Raw genomic sequence first — 21,578 nt, forward strand, 5'->3', positions numbered from 1 at the left:
TTTTTGAAAAAAAGCCATTTTTTCTAAAAAAAACCTGTACTCTAGACACACCCAAAAGCTACGTCTAGACTGCAAGCCTCCTTCGAAAGAGGCTTTTTCGAAAGATACTTTCAAAAAAGCTTCTTTCGAAAAAGAGCATCTAGACTGCAATCTCTTCTTTTGAAAAAGTGAGCCGCTTTTTTGAAAGAGAGCATCCAGGCAGTCTGGATGCTCTCTTTCGAAAAAGCCCTGTTTGCATTCAAGAACGCCTTTTTTTGAAAGAGCACTTTTGAAAAAAGGCGTTCTTCCTCGTGAAATGAGGAGTACCACCGTCGAAAGAAAAGCTGCGTTCTTTTGATTTAATTTCGAAAGAACGCTGCTGTAGTCTTGACGCAGGTGAAGTTTTTTCGAAAAAAAGGCTACTTTTTTTGAAAAAACCCTGCAGTCTAGACACAGCCTAAGATACCACAGGCCACTCGTTTCCATAAGTTAACCAAATTATCCTCCAAGGTTAATTCTTGCTTGCTTCATTTTTAGCAGAATGGTACAAACAGCAGCACTGGTTTATAGCCAGTGGACTCTAAAGGGTTAAAGACAGGCTTGCACAAACTTTGCTTTCAGTATAGCTTGCAGCCTCTTTGCTCTTGGTCTCTCCTCCCTCTCTCGGTACTGAGGAGACGCAGCAGCAGAGCTGGAGAGCTACATTTCCGTCTAAAAATCTAACTGCCTACAGCAGTTGAAGAAGGGAACTGCTAGTTAAGGCTATTTTCATTCAAGTGTTCAGGCACATGAATCGAAGATTCCCCACACCCTCCCTTGCTGAATGAAGGAAGGAGATCGGGATTTAGGCTGTTAAATCAATCTGTCAGCTGGCAGCTCAAGAGCTGGAGTAAGTCACCCCTGCCTGACTTAGGCAGCGAAACATTTACTTCAAGAGCAAAGAAGGAGAAAGTGCACTTTGCATGCTTGTTCAAAAGAAGGTATTTTAGCTCAGCAGTAAGACAGCAACTATTTCTTCCAGAGACCCAGCTAGGAGGGGGAGATGTTCCTAGACAAACTCTCAGCAAATCCAAGGTCTGCTCCAGATGCTTGAATGCTAGGAAAGGTAATTATGCTTTTTTAATTCTTTTTCTACATGACACAACTCTGATGCTTTGACACATTAGTTTACACTCTGGCTTCAAAACAAAAATATATCATTTGCCAGTGAAAGAAGAGACCCCTCCTCCCCCCAAATTCCCACTAGGGAAAATGCAAGAAATTAATGCAAGTGGTGGTTCAATGACTGAGCTTATTCAACATTTATTTGTAATGCATAACTTATAACGCACTCTGTGCGCTATACCAGGCATAAGCGCTGGAACAATTTGTGTAGCAGGGGTACTGGGAGTCATTGACCCAAACTGTAAACCCTAGATATGATGGAAACCCTTTCAAACTGGGAGTGCTGCTGTACCCCTACCACTCCTAGTTCCAGCACCTATGATACCAGGGTCATTCTGCTTCTGCCAACCAGGCAACACATACGGAACTACAAGCTAGGAAAGCCCACGTTAGTGGTTTCAGATTGTGGCTCTTAATGTTATAACTATCCTGTTCAATCCTGTTCCCATCTCTCTGTGGTGGTTTTAGTACTGGCCAAAGCAGCTACCAACAGCTGTCCTCGGTTTCAGAGATCCTTTGCAAACGATTAAAACTTATACTGAGAGAGGAAAGTAAAAGAAGCATCTAAGACAGGAACATTTACTGAAGAGCATTTCCTTCAGCATTTCCTGTTTTTATCCTAGCTATACTGTCTGTGTTGCAGGGTTTGAAAAATCATTATTTCTCTTCTTTTGCTACATAAGCAAGGGATGGGGTGAGAGAGGACTGGGTCATTAAAAACAGACACTCCTGAGCCTGCTCAGACTCCTCAGCTCCTATTGGCTTCATCCAGAAGTGAATGAGTTCAGCACCTGGTCCTGCTATCTGTCTGTTATGTGTTGTGAGGGAAAGTGGTCTGAGGTAATTATATTTTAAGCCTCTATTTCCATTATTTTTATGAAGCTATGTAGCTTGCTTCATTTAAATAATTTCTCAAAGTTATTACAAAACTGTTATGATAACTCTCTGTTTGGACTCAGCGGGCCTCCTATATTATCATCAATGGGAGCATTACCACCCACCATATTTCCCAAGTAAGTCAGATCCTGTTCTGAATAAACAAATATTGATCAGCAATTTAGATCTTAGGGAATTTGGTTTATATTTTGGATGCACCGCATTTTAAGAAAGGTCTGTTGGTCTGACGATTAATTTGGAGGCTCCCAAAGCAGGGGTAGGAAGGTCTTTGCCTACTTAGTTCTGAATCCGACAGTTCAGATCTTAACAGCTTTGGAAATTGGATTTGTGCAACACCTTTGTATATTAGATTTGCTTACCTGCTGTTAAACATGCCCACCTTCCATGGTGAGCTAGTAGGATGAATCTGCTGTAGAAAATAGCTTGAAATTCTCTTCCTGAGTTTTTTCTGCCAACAACAGTTTTTTGTAAAACTAAAGCGCGTGTCCAAGGAGATTTGCACAATGAAATGACTAGCAGGTATTTCCAACAATTTTTATATTTAATAGTAAAATTCTCTTTTGCTGACCATGGTAACTGAATACTTTCTGGAAAAGATATAGGTAATTTCCCTACTTCAACAGTCCAGTTGAAACTGAAGTGTCCTGATGTTACCTGCAATTCTATATTAATCAGACTAAAAATAATACAAATCCATGCTAAATCTCCACTATTAATCTTTTACTTGTATTAATTCAAACTCTGAGCTTGGAATTAACTGTTGCACTTGAACTCCTAATGTGCTTAGCATTATGCAGTCTAATTTTCAGAAGTATGTAAAGCCATTAAGCCACTTTGGTCTTTAGGGAGACTTCAGTTTTCTCTACCAGCTAACAACACAGCTGCAGAAATGGGTAAGGACAGTGCTCTGCACTTTACTCATAGCATGCGCCAGACTACATATTGATTGCACTTTGGCAGTGACTGAGAAATCATATAGCATCAACATAGGTGTAATTAAACAAACAAGCTCCCTCTATACCTTGTATTTCCTATTAGCTACACAGAGCAAGTCTGCTCTTCATGGAGAAAATTCATGCTTTATTCATGGAAAGTTTGGAAATAATGAGTGAAAAAAATTACTGCCCCCACCCACTTGGAACCGAACTCCACAGCCTCATTCTTCAAGTCCTCTGCCACAGCTTGTGGGTTAAAATTGCAATGGCCATCCCCACTATTACCACACCAACGTCATTTAGCATATGGTGTCAGCATCTTTTGGGAACACTGATCTCTTGGCCCTGTCCCTGCTCGCCATGTTGGCCCCTGTGGGGACAGCACTGAGCCTCTGTGGAACATAAGGGAGTGCAGTATTGTGGGACCTTGGGCAAATTGGAGTGGGAAGGGGATCAGCTCCAGGTTCCCAGAAGAAGCAGGATTTCAGATGGAAGAGGCAGCGTTAGTGGCCCCAGTAGTGACTTATTGGCAGGCCCCAGGTCAACTGCCTCCTTCCCCCTGCCCGTTAGCATCCCTGAGGGAGTAGTTCTAGCATGGAGCTCTCACATAGTGCAATCTGCTCTTGCGAGCAATCTCCACCAATGTGAACTTCACCCTAAGTACGTAGCCATAGTGGATATGGATTTATTTGTATTATCACCTCTCAGATTTCTCCTTTCATAGTAAGGATAAGTAGACACGCCTCAGACTAAGAATGGAAAAGTACTGAGTATTTTATAATGTGTGAGCTGTGTTACTAATGACTTTGTTCTAGAGAAAGACAGCCATTTTATATCGATGTATTTGAGATGGTCAAAATCATTAGAAGTGTAAGTCACACAAGCCTTTATGTACCCTATTATACATATAAAGGCTTATGAGGCCCACATTTCCAAAGTCACCCATGATTTTGGCTGCCTCAAATTTTGGGTGCTCCATTTGAGACAACATAAAGCAGTCTGACGTTTAGAAAGCACTAAGCACCACCCCCTGGCAGCCCTAGCCCCTTTAAGACATCAGTTTGGGTTCTGCAACCCCACACAGAATATCACTAGCAATTTTTGAAAATCTAGGCCTTGGTATTTACATTCTGGTTTTCCAACAGTGTTGAAGTATTAAAAAAAACCCATAAAATGATTCCTCTCTGGTGCAACTGCACTAATTCCAGTGGAATTGCATCAGTAGTGGCTTTGCCCAAGACTGCTTGGACAGGTTAATAAAAATGGAAGAAATTTGGAAAGAAGAAGAAAAAAAGGTGGGAATCCACCAAAATAGCACAACAATTCCTGCTTTCAAAAGTGGATTTCAAAAATTGGAAGTGAAGGTTGTCATTGCACAGGTGTAGACTATACAGAAGGCATTACTCAGGATTTCCACTGGTGTGGCACATCTGGCCCACGGACTGCCCTTAATTCAGTTAAAATAGTATGTGCCAATGCCACATAAAACCAGATTCAAATGCAGGGATCACAATGTGCAGAATTCCAAGAGATTTGTTTGTTTGAGAGGGAAGTCTGGAGAGACCAATGGAAGATGGTTCCTATACTGCTTTCAAAGGGGAGTTTCAAGAACACCAAAGGGGTTTAGGTGCACAAGTTAACTGACTTTTAAAGAGACTTTGTCTCTTAAATCTTTGAGGTCCTTTGTGAAAATTTCACCTTTCATTCCTAGTGCCACTCCTCATACACCAGTCCCATGGGAATACAACTTGCTGGGGATGTTGCATGCTTAGTCCCCAGGGAGTAGCACTATTCAGCAAGAACCACAACTACCCTGTCCCTACCCTTAACCAGGTCCACTGTGAAGTAACATTCAATAGACAAAGAAAAATTGCACTGCACAAATATTAAAGTTAATACTGACCTGTAACAGTCTGCCCATTACAAATACCATCAAATTCCAAAATGGCTTTACTCCACTTTTTCTCCCCTCACCTCCCATCCTGGGGCACATTGGGGGCTGGTTTGGGGCCTGTTCAGTCCCTGGCAGAACTTATAACAGCATGCTATAACCATGCCCCCTCCTGCCTCCACACCCCAGAGGATTACTCCAGGGCAGAGGTGGGGAACCTTTTTTGGGGTCTGGAGCCAATGACCCACAGAAAAATCAGTCAGGGGCCACACACAAGTGAAAAGCAAAAGAACAAAACCCACTTCCCACATTCCCCTTGCACACCAGAGTCTAGGGGGAGTCAGGCTTGTAGATTTTGTGTACTCCAGCTCTGTGGTGGGGCAGTGAGGGGGATGGAGCGCCAGTATGGGCTCTCCAATGCTGAGGGAGAGCTTTAGTCTTGAGGGCCGGATCCAGGTAAGCCAGGGGCCGCATCCGGCTCCCAGGCCTGAAGTTCCCCACTCCTGCGCTAGGGGGATTCCTAGCTAACTGTTTAAACCTGCAGAACAGCCCAGTTTGACCATTCTGTCATCCGGCAGAATATGGCCCACTGCTCCTTACAGTATGGCTGTGTCTAGACTGGCCAGTTTTTCCAGAAAATCAGCCACTTTTCTGGAAAAACTTGCCAGCTGTCTACACTGGCTGCTTGAATTTCCGCAAAAGCACTGACGATCTCATGTAAGATTGTCAGTGTTCTTGCGGAAATACTGTGCTGCTCCCGTTCGGGCAAAAGTCCTTCTGTGCGAAACTTTTGCGCAAAAGGGCCAGTGTAGACAGCTCAGATTTGTTTTCCGCAAAAAAGCCCCGATCGCAAAAATGGCGATCGGGGCTTCTTTTGCGGAAAAGTGCGGCTAGATTGGCACGGACGCTTTTCTGCAAAAAGTGCTTTTGCGGAAATGCGTCCTGCCAATCTAGACGCTCTGTTCTGAAAATGCTTTTAACGGAAAACTTTTCTGTTAAAAGCATTTCTGGAAAATCATGCCAGTCTAGACACAGCCTATCTGTTTTAAACCGTTTGAAACCAATGGGAATCCTAACAAATGCTGTGGTAATGTGGAGACAGTGTGTTCAGCCCTTCACTAACTCCCAAGCCAGTTAAGTGGGAATACTGAGGACCCAAGGAGAATCAGAGCCAATTTTCCCTCCAGAGGAGAATGAGACACAGACTTGTAGGTAGAACTGGTAAAAAGACAGAACTGTTTCCCTCTGAAAATGCCTTTAGGTCAAAATTAAGGCATTTCACTTTGCTTTGTTTCAATAATGTTGAAATATTTTCTTTTAACTTTATTTCATCTAGACTTTTACATTTTAATATTTAATGTGTTCAGATTAGATATTTTACCTTATTATGTTTCAGCATTAATAAAATGTTGTTACCTCACTAAAACAAAACATTCTGATGTTTCCTAACCAATTGTTTTGGAATTTCTGTTATATCAGACATTTTTCACTGTTACAATCTGGAACGAGTTCAGTTTCTGAAATGTCAGAATTTCCCACAGGATGGAAATCTCTTTTCTGCCCAGCTTTGTTTGTGGGAGGGAAAGGAATACCTGCATACAGGATCCAATCGACATGGGTAGAGCCCTGTGTAGATACAAAATTTTTATCCAGATCCATATCTGCAGACATGGATATAAAGTGGATAGCCTCAAATTTCAGGGTTTAATTAATGGAAATTGCCTATCTCCTAGAACTGGAAGGGATCTTGAAAGGTCATTGAGTCCAGTCCCCTGGCTTCACAGCAGGACCAAGTACCATCCCTGACAAATTTTTGCCCCAAATGGCTTCAGCAAGGATTGAACTCACAACACTGGGTATTTAGCAGGCCACTGCTCAAACCACTGAGCTATTCAATTTTATAACCATAACCGCATCTGCAAAAATGAGCCACAGATAGCCACATCGTCATCCCTAGATATCTGCAGGTTTGCAGAGCTCTCTGTACATGGGCAGTGCTTCAGCAGTCTTCTTCACAGTGCACATAGGACTCCCTCTGCCAGTAGCATCTGAGTTCTCAAGTTACAGCTGAGATGAGACATGCAGAGCTTCATGTGTGGGAAGGCTGTGGGGTTTGTATCTTTTCCCCCATTGGTTTTAGTGGCCCACATCTGTATAATCAGCGGGTATTTCCCTAACCCAAAGCACAGAATACTAGAATAGGAAACAACAGTGAATTATGCAGGGTAACTCTATGCTTCCTGTAAAGATATAAAGAACTTTTGTAAATATGTAATGCTCTTCCAGATTGCCAAATGACTCAAAGACCATATTAGTGAATTCAGCTAATACCACTGCAAATACAATGCTCTAATAGTGATTGGATCAGATATTAGTTTCATATTATCCTTCATCTCTGTCAGGCTGGGTTTGATGAGAGTACAGTATAAGCTGGGTTTGCTAATGCTTTTGTTCTCTTTCTGTTTTAGAAAGGCCGAGTTTTTTACTGACCCGAATGACAGATTCAGTTCATTGTGGAAAATGGAAAAGAGCCCATTTGTTCTAACTCTCTTTAATCTTTAATCACTGACACTCATCATTTTGGAGAGTGGAGATCATCAACCATATTAGCAAGAGATAAAACAATCTTGCCAGATCACCCAGGAATAAATCATCCACAATGTACTAGGCTGGCAGAAAGTTCACTTGCGTTGTTCAGAAAGGAAAGCCTGCGTAGAGCTAAGCCTGATAGCTACTCAGATCTATCAGTTCTAGAAGAGGACTAAAGCATTTTCACCTGAAGAGAGCTGAGCAAATTAAAACTCTGAGACAGCATAAGGAGGTATAAACAAAAAACAATCTCTAACAGGGGCATGTGAGAAATGACTTCCAAAGGTTCCTATAAAACAATTTGCTTAACTCAAGTGGAGCGAAGATCTCACAACCAACACAGTTGTGCTTTCTCTACAGAACTCCCATTAGAATTCATCCCACTTGCAGCTGTGAATCCCCTTTCTGGATTTTCTTCATTAAATGGGTGAAGTGATGCAACATTTTAACAGAGAATAGAGAAAATGGACAAAACCTGAGAGTGCGCAATGACTGATAACTTTAAATACCGTGGGAATCTTACAGGCCGTCTCTACTTTCCAACCCAGGCTCCAGAAGACGACACAGCGGCAGATAAATATGCCAATCTGTATCTGTATGTTGGATTGTTTGTGACTCTCCTGGCAATCATTCTTGTACTAATCTTCACTATGCTCTTTCGCCTGAAGCACGTTATTGCCCCAATGACCACCCCAACCGAAAGCACACAGACTGTACAGGAGTTTACAAATGTTGAAATGATAGGCAGGATTCCTAGCACTCGGTGAGACAGAAGCAAGAGATGTGTGGATCAGGAAACACCTTTTGTTTGGCAAAATATGCATGTCCTTTGTGGGGAGGGGGCTCCACCTGCTCCCTCTGCTCTACACTGTACTGTGTATGGATCAAACATATTCAGCATCTAAGGCAATATCATTTGACTGACTTGTGAATTAACAGTCGTAAGATATACGATAGACTTAGGCCCCTGAAGACTGCAAGCAAGATGTGCTTAGAGATTTGGTTTCTATGTGACAATGGAGCACATGTCCTAAATAAAATCTATACTGCAGAAGCTTAACTGCTCTCAGGGGAAACTCAGCTCCTCCTGAAAAGACTTCATGCAAACAATAAAAGCTACTATAATGGCAGCCAAAAAAACTTACAAGAATGTTTTCTGAAAGATGTATTTGCTGAGTTATCTTCCCTTCTATTATTGGAGCAAATTCCGTGCCTGATAAGAGACTTGACTCAAAGTTAATTTGTGGCACAGGCTTGAAGAGCCCACAGGGCGCACACAAAAAATGAACAGTGGTGTGAAAATCCCTAGACATCCATCGCATTCAAGAAGGAAAATCTTAAATGGTGTCTTTTCCACTTGGAATAGCACATTTGCAAAATGCAATTTTGCAAATATACAAGTGTTCCTGTTAAAAGGCCAATATGCGTCATATGTTAGGGCTGTTACTTTCAGACATTAAGAATCGAACAGTGAATAGTGCATTCCAATTATCAGAAAGAAGTAGTGCATTCAGAATGAAGGAAAATAAAAGATAAAGGTACGTGTATGAAACAAGCAGCATGAGTCATATTCAGCAGATACACTGCCTCTGACCCTGCCTTTCCTTTGCAGGAATTGCGTTCCCGACAACTAGGTTCATTTCTTTCAGCTTTTCTAGTATCACTCAATTAAAGTACCAGTTAATGTTAGCAAATTAAGTGGACATTGTCAACAGTGATAGGTCCAAATTCAGAACAACTTTTTCTGTCATCTCCATGTAGGTTTTTTTCTCAGAAACACACCAAAATTTTCAATACTTTTCTCCCAAGGATAAGGGCTAAAGAAGAAGGGGAAGGGAAAAGAATGCCAGGACCCACACTGCAATAATAAATCAGCATGCACAGCTCTGTACTCTGAAATGATCCTGAATGACCAACTAGTGTGCACACAAAATGAAAGGAGCACTGAAATTGGAGAGCAAGATTCCAACTGAACAACTGGAACAGTGAGGGAAAAAAATCTAAAAATATGAAACAATATGCTGGGAATGTCCTTTTAATGTCTCTCTATGTAAACATACAGTACCATATGTAAAAAAGTGATTTTCTTCACGTGAATCAGAAAGATGACAACCAAATACAGCATATCACTTCTGTTGGTCCACTATCTCTTGTAACAAGACTTTAGGGGTGGAATAATTTTAAACTCGTATGTACTGTGCAGGTGCTTCCCCATGGATTTTAACTGGCACAGCATTAACCTCTTTTGCTCCTGTCTAAATCTAGCCTAGTAATAAAGCTCCCTGATGCTTTCCACTTTATATACAATCATTTGCCAACTCTTTTCCCTCCAAGGGCCTGGAAAGTGCAAACTCCACACACACAAGCAGCTAAAATTAGCAATGATCCTGACTCCACAAACCTTAACAAGAACTAGTTCTTCCAATGATTCAGGTATTGTATTTTCTTTCCCTTATGGAGCTGTTGTTCAGTGGGTTGTTTTTTATTAAGGAGTCTGGCTTCTTTATCTATGGGGAAGAACAAGAGGCTAAAACTACACTGGTCATGACCTGTCCACATGAAGGATTAACATTATTGTCACCGCTATTGTAACTGGATGACTGTTTAAAGACTCTCCATATAAAATAGCACCTTTTGTACTCAACATACTACAGAAGATGCAGGCTCAACATGGAAAACAGTTAGTATAGTAACTATGTAAGTAAACATAACATTCAGTATACTCTCAGCAATATCTCCCCCACAGCCTTGGACGTTAGAATGTACTTGCCTGGAAGAGAAATGTAGACCAGGTCACAGATTATCCTGTGCTCTGTACCATGGGATCATCACTAGATCATCTACTAGACAAGATCTTGACTTAACAGCACCTCTGAAGGATGGGACTTGCCCTGTTGTCGTGCTGCTGCATCCACACTGGACAGGCATCCTGACTGTACTTGTAGGATTTAAACCTCAGATTGCTACTAGCTGAGCCAGGCTGTCATGTATGTTTAACAATGTAAAAATAGGCTTACTCGATACAGTTTTATTCAGCAGCAAGAGCACAGAATACTGATTAAAATATGTATTTACCCAGTGCAATTGTAAGTCTACTGCCATCTTTTCTCTGACCTTTTTAAAAGTGTACAAGAGAAGTTGGATTCTTACCACTTCTCTGCCCAATTAATAGCCTCTGAGACAATCACAACCACCCATAGGAGGAAAAGTTTTACTGCCTAGAAACAGATGGAGCTGTAGATATGTCTATTTAATGAAGATATTTTTGTACAAATTACAATAACAAATTGATTTGGGGCCCAATACGGATAGCAATTAATTTAGTAGCAGATTGGGGTCCTTCATTTTTCTGTTAAAGTATTTTAATTCAAAAAAGTACTCTTTCAAACATGGATTTAAAAATGTTATTGTAAATGAAAAGTTGAACCATTTATATTTAATCATATATTATATTTGGGCAGATAATATATTTCTATACAGTACTGCCAGGAAAGGCAGACAGAGCTGTCAACATATAGTACTTTTCCCTTCCAAAGTTTTTTGACTCCCTTATAGGCTATGCCTACACTGCAGCTTATTTCTGGGATAAAAATTATTCTGCGTCCAAGGAACACATCCGCTTTTCTGAAAAATGTTTCAAAAAAGCGGACGCTTTCTTTCGCCATCCCTGTAAACCACGTTGTACGAGGAAGAAGGGATGTTCCAAAAGAGGAGGTTTTTCTGAAATCTGGCTCCATGGTGCCAAATTTTGGAAAAGCCTCTTCCAATAGAAAAGCAGAGAAAGATACACAAATTGTGGTTCGTGATTTGAGTACTTTTTCCAACTTTTCTTTGTAGTGTAGAGACAGCCTCAGATAGCAAGTAGCTACTCAGCACAATATGCCCTACACCCTTGTATGCTCCGTCAATAGACTATTTCCATAAAATCTAGATATATATTTTTGTTAGAACATATTCATACTGTATGTACTGCTTTGTCTTTTTCAAGGTTAAGAAATGTTAAAGCCTACATTTCTCAAAGAAACAAATAAAATATGTGTTCTCCATTTGTTGACTTATTCCTATTTGTAATTTTCAAGAGCACAGACCTTCTGGGAGAAAAATGCTAATTGGAATTTGCCTTTGTGGTCTATTGGAGTTGGCAGGATTCAGTAGGCTTTGGTATTATTTTGGTTATGTTGAACAACAACTGCAATTTAAGCACTGAGTTGCTGAACCTGTAATGCTGGGATCTCATTTCACTACCTTTTCCCTCTACAAGTTTTATTTGTTTGCTTGCCACTTGTCCATCTGCCAAAAAATTATTTTTATAAAACCCAAGAGAAATACTGTAAATCAATTCTGGATTATCTAGCTGCTTTACATTATTACCATAACGGGCACAGGGCTAGCCACTGAGAGTGGAGCCCATGTGGAGGAATAACACATTCCTTTGGTGGTCACTGATTTCATCTGAATCACTAGAACAGCTGGAGTAAGGTACTACTAGAGGGGATGAAGTGCAAGCGTGAGAATAAGGGATCACAAGGACTACCCATACTCTGTGTGGTCTACCTGCTTTGGAAGTGATCTGCAGAGGCTCTGGCAATCTAGAGCGAAGGATCAGGCTTTACTGACTGAATCCTACTTTAGTTCTGGCTTTACTTCTGGCAGAGGGCAACTATGCATTGCTCCTTCCTTAGGCTGGATTTAAGGTTACAGTCCAGCCTTGTTGGAATCGGATAACCTTACCCAAGCCCACAATAATCAGGAACAGAAGCCATCACAATTGTCCTTAATAGTTCCCCAAAGTTCTTGCATCACATTTAACCTAAAGCAGGGCTATTCAACACGTCTTTGTTTGCGGCCCGCGGTGACGTTTGGGTTTATGCAGGGCTCAACACACGGCCCGGGGGTGGGATCCTTTGAACATGGCTTCCATTGGGAACATGTTCCACGATAGCAATGTGTCTCCCAGGTGGGGTGAGCACTGAAAGATGCAAGCAGATGGATTGGCTGGAACAGATGGGTACAGGGTGTTGGCATTTCTAGCCCCAAAGGAGGAGGTGCCACGAGCACCGGGGAATTGTGGGAAGTGCTTTGTATTCATGCCTGTCAGTGTGAAAAATGCTATTTGCATATATAGTTGCATTTATATGCAACCACACTTAAGTTGCAGCCCTTAGCATGTGCTGTGAGTATCAACTCCAAAGTTGAGTAGCCCTGGTCTAAAGGTTGCCAGAAGTCCTCCCCTTGGCTTCCCTTTCTCCTCCTCTGCTCCTCCCCTAAATTGGACATAATCTGACATGTAACTTTTGTGTGGGATTTATTCTTCTCTTTCTATCTGCATAGCTCACATCAACATTACTGATTGCACTGCATTAATAAATCTGTTCCAACCTATTCCTTTAGTGAGGACTAGGTTGGAACAGGTTTACAGTATGCTTTTAAATAAGCAGACATCTTCCCATCATCACAGAGCTCCAGAGGTGGATTTTACTATTGTCAAGCAGCATTCATTCATGTAACAAACATTATGCTTAGACCAGTGCTCCTTTACAGGCTTCAAGGCATTGAGCATAAAATTTAAACTCCATAAGGCACTTTGTGACCTTCATCACGCTCAGCATGCAGCAGACAATAAAATGTCCAAAAGGAATACCAGAAGTTTACAGATACTAAGGTTCACCCTGGTTCTTTAAAAAAAATGCCATTGGCCTAGGCTTCAGAATGAACTAGCAAAGAGTAGAATGAAAAGTTAAATCCTAGATTACTAGGTTCTCCTACCTTCTCCCTGGATTGCTTTATATGCAGACTTCCCTTAGTCCTTTCACAACAGAGAATGATTAAGCCCATCTTCCAAGGCAGTTAATATTCTTCATGAACAATACTGCTAAGCTTGATATTGGTGGAGTGATTTTTAATCAAAGGCATTCTGGGATCTTTAAGATCTAGGCAAGAGGAACACATACAGCTATAGGTTATATTTAGCTAATAGTGGAGGTGAGTCAATGACAATCCAGAAAGTGTCTGTCCAATTCAAATACAATGTATAAATAATGCCTGTGTGGACATCCATGTGAATTTAGCTTTTATGCAAATTCACCAACTGGAGAGGGAAAAAAAAAGGATTAATCACTGATACAAGGACCTTTCCCTCCCTTCTTCCTCCCATAGATTTCTGAAACTATTTTCTAAGTAAAATTCACTCATGTCAATAATCATAAACTTCCTAAGAGACTCCTGTTGACTTAATACTGTCTTCTAGATCAAAGTATCATAGGTCTTAAGTCTCTTCTAGACAAGAAGTCAGTTAAGATATTATATATTCATGGTACAACAGACTTCCGATAATCTGGCACCCTTGGGACTCAGGGGGTGCTGGATTATCGGATATGCCGGAGTATCAGGAGGTATTGCAGCAGGGGGGTTGTGACGGGTCTGGGGGAGAGGGTCGGGCATGTAACAGCGCAGCATGGGGTGAACCGGGTACTGGTGAGGGGTGGCGCTGCAGGACCAACCTGGCAGCACCCCAGCTGCTCTGCCCCAGGCTTCCCTAAGTCCGCAGCTGCTGAAACTGACCAGCGGCAGACTTGGGGAAGCTGCAGAGCAGAGCAGCTAGGGTGCTGCTGGGCACCAAGCAGGGGGGTGAGGGGCGGCGCTGCGGGACCAACCGGGCAGCACCCCAGCTGCTCTGCCCGCTCTTCCTCAAGTCTGCCGCTGGTCAGTTTCAGCAGCGGCGGACTTAGGGAAGCCTGGGGCAGAGCAGCTGGGGTGCTGCCCGGTTGGTCCCGCAGCGCCGCCCCTCACCCCCGTGCTTGGTGCCCAGCAGCACCCTAGCTGCTCTGCTCTTCAGCTTCCCCAAGTCTGCCGCTCATCAGTTTCAGCAGCAGCAGCAGCTGGGGTGCTGCCGGGTGCCGAGCAGGGGGATGAGGGGTGGCGCTGCGGGACCAACCCGGCAGCACCCCAGCTGCTCTGCTCTGCACCACTTCCCCATGTCTGCAGCTGGTCAGTTTCAGCAGCGGCAGCAGTGGACTTGGGGAAGCCACGCGGAGCAGCTCCAATTGTCTGGCTGGCCAGAGCACTTCCGGGTTCCAGTTGGTGCTGGACTATCAGGAGTGCCGGACCACTGGATGCCGGAAAATTGGAGTTTTACTGTACTAGCCTTCACATGGATTAAGACTTTAGGAATGGTCTGTGTTACTTTCTCCAATTCTTTTTGGTTTGCAAGCTGTACATTTCTTTTGCTTATTCTAAGGTGGCCACTTTAAAATTATTTCTCCAATAAGGTCCTGAATGACTTTGTGCAATCACATGTTTTTACAGACACAGGGATATATCCAGATGGCCCATATAATGCTTTGATGCTATTGGATTTCAGTAACATATCAATGTTATTAGACTACAAATTTACTAAAGAGACTGACAGACATTTTTGTATGTTGCAAACTATTAATGGAAAATAAATAACTGGGACATACCCTGGTTCACTGGCTAGAATAAGGATTCATGAACAATATATTTTATATGAATCTCCTGATTCCGGTCATTCTTTCAATCCATTTTCTGTATCCGTGAGTCAGACCCACCCAAGCACTCAGCCTCTGTTCTCTTTCCACCATGTAAAGCCTACACTTAAAGCCTGGGGAGCACTAATGGTTCAAGAAAGGTCACTTCCCTCATATTAGGCCCTAGACATTTGATCTAAATCAGTGGCCCATTCACTGTAAGATCTTTTAAACCCAACATTTGTATGAAAAAAAAAAAAGATACCTAAGATCCTTGAACTAACTCAAGTCCTCTTCACTGCAAAGGGAATTCTAGGCTCTTACTCAGGTGTTGCCCCTTTCTCCCGCCACCACCACACTCACAAAAACCATATCCCTGATTCTGATGATGCTTTAAACCCAAGCTGGCTGGCTTGTCCGTGGCTGCGGGCAAACGCCTGAGACTATCACTATACCCACTTAGCAGCGAGGACTCAGACTAAATTACTTGAGAGCCAATAGTCCTCTAGTGCCTTCCCAAAATTCCCCCTGAAGGACAGATGACCAGAAGGACAAGGAAGTTCTTCCACAATGTTTACTAAATGACAGTATTTGAGCCTTAAGGTCTTAAGAATCTGTCAAAATAAACTCTACCCTATTGCCAGGCTCTTCTGAATGCAAAGAGCCTGAATCATCTTTTCTCCCAGAAGCAATTAATGTTTAACAAGTCTCCTTTAGCAAACTGCCCCTTGGGATAAGATCAACTACAGCAGATACCTGGTTTATCCATATCCCTTTATATAAACACTAGGGCTGTGTCTAGACTGGCAAGTTTTTCCGCAAAAGCAACTGCTTTTGCGGAAAAACTTGCCAGCTGTCTACACTGGCCGCTTGAATTTCCGCAAGAACACTGACGATCTCATGTAAGAAATCAGTGCTTCTTGCGGAAATACTACGCTGCTCCCGTTCGGGCAAAAGTCCTTTTGCACAAAAGGGCCAGTGTAGACAGCTCAGATTTGTTTTGCGCAAAAAAGCCCCAATCGCGAAAATGGCGATCGGGGCTTGTTTGCACAAAAGCACGTCTAGATTGGCACGGACGCTTTTCCGCAAAAAGTGCTTTTGCAGAAAAGCGTCCGTGCCAATCTAGACACTCTTTTCCGCAAATGCTTTTAACGGAAAACTTTTCCGTTAAAAGCATTTGCAGAAAATCATGCCAGTCTAGACGTAGCCTAGAAGATTTACCCAGCATTGCTCAAGTCATGATTAATTTTTTGTTTTTCTTCATTTAAATCATTGCTTTAGGGTGGGGTTGGGATGAAGGGTTCAATATGCAGACTGCCCTGGAGAGAGAGGACTTCCCCAGCCTTCTCTCAGCACAGTAGCTTGGGACCAGGTGAGAAATGCCTCTCCAAGGCAGCTCCAGCAGGCATAGACAGGGGAGGAGTGCATGTCTCTCAGCTGGGGCAGGTCCAGGTTCTTCTGCTCCCTTCACTCCTCAGCTAGACTGAGGAATGGAGCAAGTTGTGCACTTTCCCCTCACTCCCTGAGGAAGGGGAACAGCCAGCAATGTTCTCATATGAATTGGGGAGGAGTTGAAACCTCCCCCACTGCTGTCTAGCAATATGTTTAAACACAGTGATCTCATTCGTAAGTGATTTTTACCCTTCTCTTTAGGAGTTCTCTAATCATTCTCATAAAGACCCACCCTCTGCTGAGCTGAATTTGGAAAGACTTGCAGCTATATTCCCTGATCGTTTATTTTCTTTTCAGTGATATCAATCTTTGGACTAATCCACAGCAGAGGTTTGGAATTTAACTGTCATTTTCAATCTTCTCAATAGCACCAATCAAGTCAGTGCTGGATACTGGAGACAACAAGATGTCTGAAGGATAGAACTGGCAGTGAGGAAATCTGGGTTCTCTTCCCATTTTATTCACAGACTTACTGTCATCTCTCTCCCCAGCTGTGAAAGACGCGGGGGGTGGGAGGAGGACACAGATACTACCTCCCAGTTGTGGTTTGAGGATTCTCTCTCTTTTTTTATATCCTCAATTGGAAGACATTTTATAGCTGTGAAGAGAAAATAGTGACATTTAAATAGTCAGCAATGCAGAGAGGATCATGGGAATGGAGATAGAAAAGAGATAAGCAAATAAAACTTCAAAGACCGTACAGAGACTGTTGATTGCAGAAGGGGAAGATTATTTTTGTTCTAAACTTTTCTTTCCTTAGTCTGGCTTCACCAAACCAGACTTCAACTAGGTGACGAGAAAAAGTTTGAAAACCACTATCCTACACAGCCAGTACATTTTTGTTCTGCCGTTTTGCCGTTTGCCAGATCTGCATACTAAGTGAATATAATGTTGCTGAAAGCTGCTAAATGGGCAGCAATGGGAGCTAAAGTCCTTTCTACAAATAATAAGTTCCATTTGGGCTTGTCCCTTACTGCCACACCCCAATGTGGAGATCCTTCAGTGGTCAAAACAATTCCGGACATCCTGTCTTTGCCTCACAGTTGACACTGGCAATAAATGCACCAAGTAATGCTGACTGTGATGTGGTTTATGATGTGAATATATTGACAGCAGCACAGCTATTCCCTACAGAATGAGGAACAACGGTTCTAGTCTAAATAAGCTCTAAACTACAGCCATTTTAGGGCTTTTATCTATGCAACTTTTGGTTAAAAGAAAAAAAAACAGTCATGCCTCTAACCACAATAGATATCAGTTAAATGTAAGTGTAGACTATTAGTACAGCTGCATCTATACTAGAGCTTTTATCAACACAGCTAAATGGGGGCTGTGGGGTGTGGAAGGAAATGAAATCATACTCTAACTGCCAGAGCCATGCGGATAAGACTCGTAAGTGTAGACCACCCCTTAAACTTAAGAAGAGCCCATAGTGAGGTTGAAAGGAGGTCAGATAAGTTATTTGATATTCTCTTTTGTCTCTGATGATTGCAGTTTCTTCCTCTCTTGCCAAGAGCATTTTAATATAGTCAGTGGATGGCATATGCTTTCTCTGGCTGGCTAGTGTATTAAGAAATATATTATAATTAGAGTTCTTTAAGAATTTTTGGATTTCTAGAGGGAATTAGTTCTTTACAGAACGAGGGCTTTTTCCATTGTGGGATTTGTACCATAATTAGACAAAATAATGGACTAAACCCCAATGGATAGATACACTGTAATTGGTGTTCATTTGTGCTAGATAAACCCACAGAGACAACTCTTCTCCTTATCATAGATGCTTTTGAAATGCAGTGTTCAGACTGAAATCAGTGTATCATTGTCACTTACATATCTGCAAGTCTCCTTAAAACATGAGCCTTCTAATTATGTTTTTAAGGCTATTTGGCCCAGGAACTAAGCAATCTTGTCTTCTACCAAGAAAAATAAGATGAACTTCAGCAAATACAATTCTGACAATGGTTTGCCTCTTCAAACGCACCATACTGGACTAGGACCATGATTGGTCTGTTCCCAAATGGGTGTTCCTATGTGTCCCTGGGGAAATATTTGAGTCATCCTCAGATCCTATTTCCGTGTGTGATATAATCAAAGTAGACTATGCAGGAGAATTTTCTCTAACATACGTAATATCAAATCAGGCCAAAAGCCAGCTTGAGTATGGCTATTGACAAAGAACATCCCAATTTAATCTAAGCAAATGCTATGTGTGGTCATGTTCTACTGAAAGAAGAAAACATACCATTATGGAAACTTATTTATTGCATCTAGCATATTATCAAGAATGACTGATATCGAAGAATTAATCTTCAGAGTCTATAGTCCAGGCCTAAATAAAGTAGAACTTAATTTAAGATGAAAAATGTAAGGCTAAAAATCTTTGCAGTCAGACTACTGTTTCTGGAAAGCTAGGACACTAACAAGTAACCCAGTAACATTCACCTTGACCACAAATGTGTTTTTTCCATACAAATACAACAATGTTGTTTGTATATGCAGTTCTTCCAACTAATTAGCACCTGGGGGCATGTTGTGAACAACAGAAAACAATAAGGGACCTGAAATGTATCCCCAGAAGTACTCAGCACACTACCAGCTCCAGCTCCAGGCAGAAACCATATTCATCTTTATCAATCCACCACCACCTAAATAAAAGGAACATTCAGAACCAGAGAATCCAAGGGGCACATTTCTATGCATTGTGACAGAGCCATTCATGAGATTTAGTGCCTTGGAGAAATAAATAAGTGTGATACACTTTGCTTTAAGATGAGGCTAGACAATTTTCTTGTGATTTTATGTACAAATAATTGGACACAAAAAAGTCACCATTAAAAAATGAACTTCCTCGTAACTGTGCCAACAGTGTCTTCATCCGAACGCCTCTTCAGCAGGCACTGACAGATGTTGATTATAGGACAAGAAGCTTAAACTGCACCTGGAGAGGTTTAGGTTGGACAATAGAAAAAAACTTCCTAACTGTCAGGGTGATTAAACACTGGAATAAATTGCTTAGGGATGTTGTGGAATCTTGCTCTCTGGAGATGTACAAGAGCAGGTTGGATAGACATCTATCAGGGATGGTCTAGATGGTGCTTGGTCCTGCTGTGAGGGCAGGGGACCAGACTCAATGACCTCTCAAGGTCCCTTCCAGTTCTAGTGTTCTATGATTCTATGTGACCTCTGTGGGATTCTTCTCCCTTACCATATATGGCATTTATAGGGAATTGGCAACTGATTTCACAGAGGCAGCTGCATCGATTTCAGGACAGGCTGATAGCAATCTAAATAATCTGATAGTTGTACAGTGGCCTGTACGATATGAGATGGCGATATCAGACTGGTTCCTACCAGCCAAATGTCTTTTTCCAAAATCCAAATTTAGTGCCATTGTCTCTTCAAAGTAGCCACGGACTGATAGCACCATGGGGAATGGAAAATCCAATTATCTCTAGTGGGAGTCCCTCTGGAGTAGGGGTCCTTAAACTTCATTGCACCACAACACCCTTCTGACAACAAAAATACAAGAAGACCCCAGGAGAAGGGACTGAAACTTGAGCCCCACCACCGCATGCATTGTGGGAAGCCAAACCAAAACTTATACCCTAGCACCCTGGGCAGGGAGGCCAAAGCCCAAGGGGGGAGGCCTGTAACCTGAACCCAGATGTGCTACCCAGGGCCAAACCACTTGGGCTTCAGCCCCCAGGTGTCAGCAGTTCTAATGCCAACCCTGACAAAGCCCATTAAAAAGGGGTTATGACTTACTTTGGGGTCCTGACACACAGAGCACCTCTTCTTTAGAGTACAGCTGAGGCAGATTCCCATTTCTGTTCCTACTGCCTAGGGTGTAACTTTTGCCTAGATTAAACACTTAAGTCTAACCACATCTGTCAATCCATAATTTTTACACAGACTGCATCCCATCTCACTTAAGAAAAATCAAGTAAACCAGTAGTTAAAGCTTCAGTTGCTGGCCATTTCCCTGTACAATTTTTCCACAGCTGGTCAGCATTTTAAATAAGGTACTGTGACAAAAACTATGGTTTCCACACTGAAAGTGAGAAGTGAAGTTACTGTAGTTGGAAGCATAGAAGATAAATAGGCAAACACACGTGCTTTAGGCAGAGACAAAGAGGACAACTGTGAGTTCAACAATGTTTTCCCTAGGGAAAGAGTAATGCAAAATAGTCTTGTTTTGACAGTAGCACATCTAGCACTAATCACTCTCCCGAACATAACAAACTTCTATTTTAGAGTTAAGCTGGTTAAACTGCAGCCAGTATGAATCTGACCATATATATTTGACTGAATTCTAGCAAGACTGATTATTAGACATATGACATTCTGGAATTACAAAACATCTGCTGATTTCTAATTAAGAGGGAAAACCACATTTGTAAAGTACATATGGACAAAGCTTTCCAAATTCATTACATATATAAAATAACTTCTCTTGATTATTTCTCCTTCTCCATCCCCCCAAAAAATCCAAAATCCTGCCTATAGCTGAAAATTTCAGAACATCCAACCGTGTGAAATTTATGTTGGACTATCCACCATCTAGTGGCAACAAAAAGGATTAGAGGGCTGGAGCACATGACTTGCAAGGTTAGGCTGAGGGACTTGAGTTTAGTCAGTCTACAGAAGAGAAGAGTGAGAGGGGATTTGATAGCAGCCTTCAACTACCTGAAAGGGAGGTTCCAAAGAGAATGGAAAAAGGCTGTTCTCAGTAGTGACGGATGGCAGAACAAGGATCAATGGTCTTAGGTTGCAGTGGGGGAGCTCTAGGCTGGATATTAGGAAAAACTAGGAATGTGGTGAAGCACTGGAATGGGTTACCTAGAGAGGTGGTAGAATCTCTGTTCTTAGAGGTCTTTAAGTCCCAGCTTGACAAAGCCCTGACTGGGATGATTTAGTTTGGATTGGTTCTGCTTTGGGCAGGGGGTTTGATTTGATGACCTCCTGAGGTCTCTTCCAACCCTAGAATTCTATGGTTTGCCTCTACATTATGGATTTTTTTGACATTGCCGGTGATAAAAAATCCTAAAGGTTAAAGAAACACAAGAAGAGAGTTAAATTTTTTTAGGCACAGATTCTGTTTGGATCAGAATCACTGAACAAATAAAAAAAGAGAACAGTTGCAGACTGGCTAGTTTGAGGAACATCAATTTGAGATTCCTGGGT

The 21,578-nt window shown here is 42.0% G+C and overlaps 1 protein-coding gene across 1 annotated transcript; it reads left to right on the forward strand.

Annotated features, from left to right (window-relative positions):
• The first annotated feature begins 620 nt into the window (after positions 1–620).
• SERTM2 (serine rich and transmembrane domain containing 2) lies at positions 621–11,501 on the forward strand. Its single transcript, XM_025178043.3, has 2 exons — positions 621–1,084; positions 7,335–11,501. Exon 2 carries the CDS (start codon positions 7,944–7,946, stop codon positions 8,220–8,222), a length of 279 nt encoding a protein of 92 aa, XP_025033828.1. The 5' UTR covers positions 621–1,084; positions 7,335–7,943; the 3' UTR covers positions 8,223–11,501.
• The last annotated feature ends 10,077 nt before the right edge of the window (positions 11,502–21,578 follow it).

Source organism: Pelodiscus sinensis, chromosome 13, assembly GCF_052426305.1.
Source record: "Pelodiscus sinensis isolate ZL-2025 chromosome 13, ASM5242630v1, whole genome shotgun sequence".
Taxonomy (NCBI): domain Eukaryota; kingdom Metazoa; phylum Chordata; order Testudines; family Trionychidae; genus Pelodiscus; species Pelodiscus sinensis.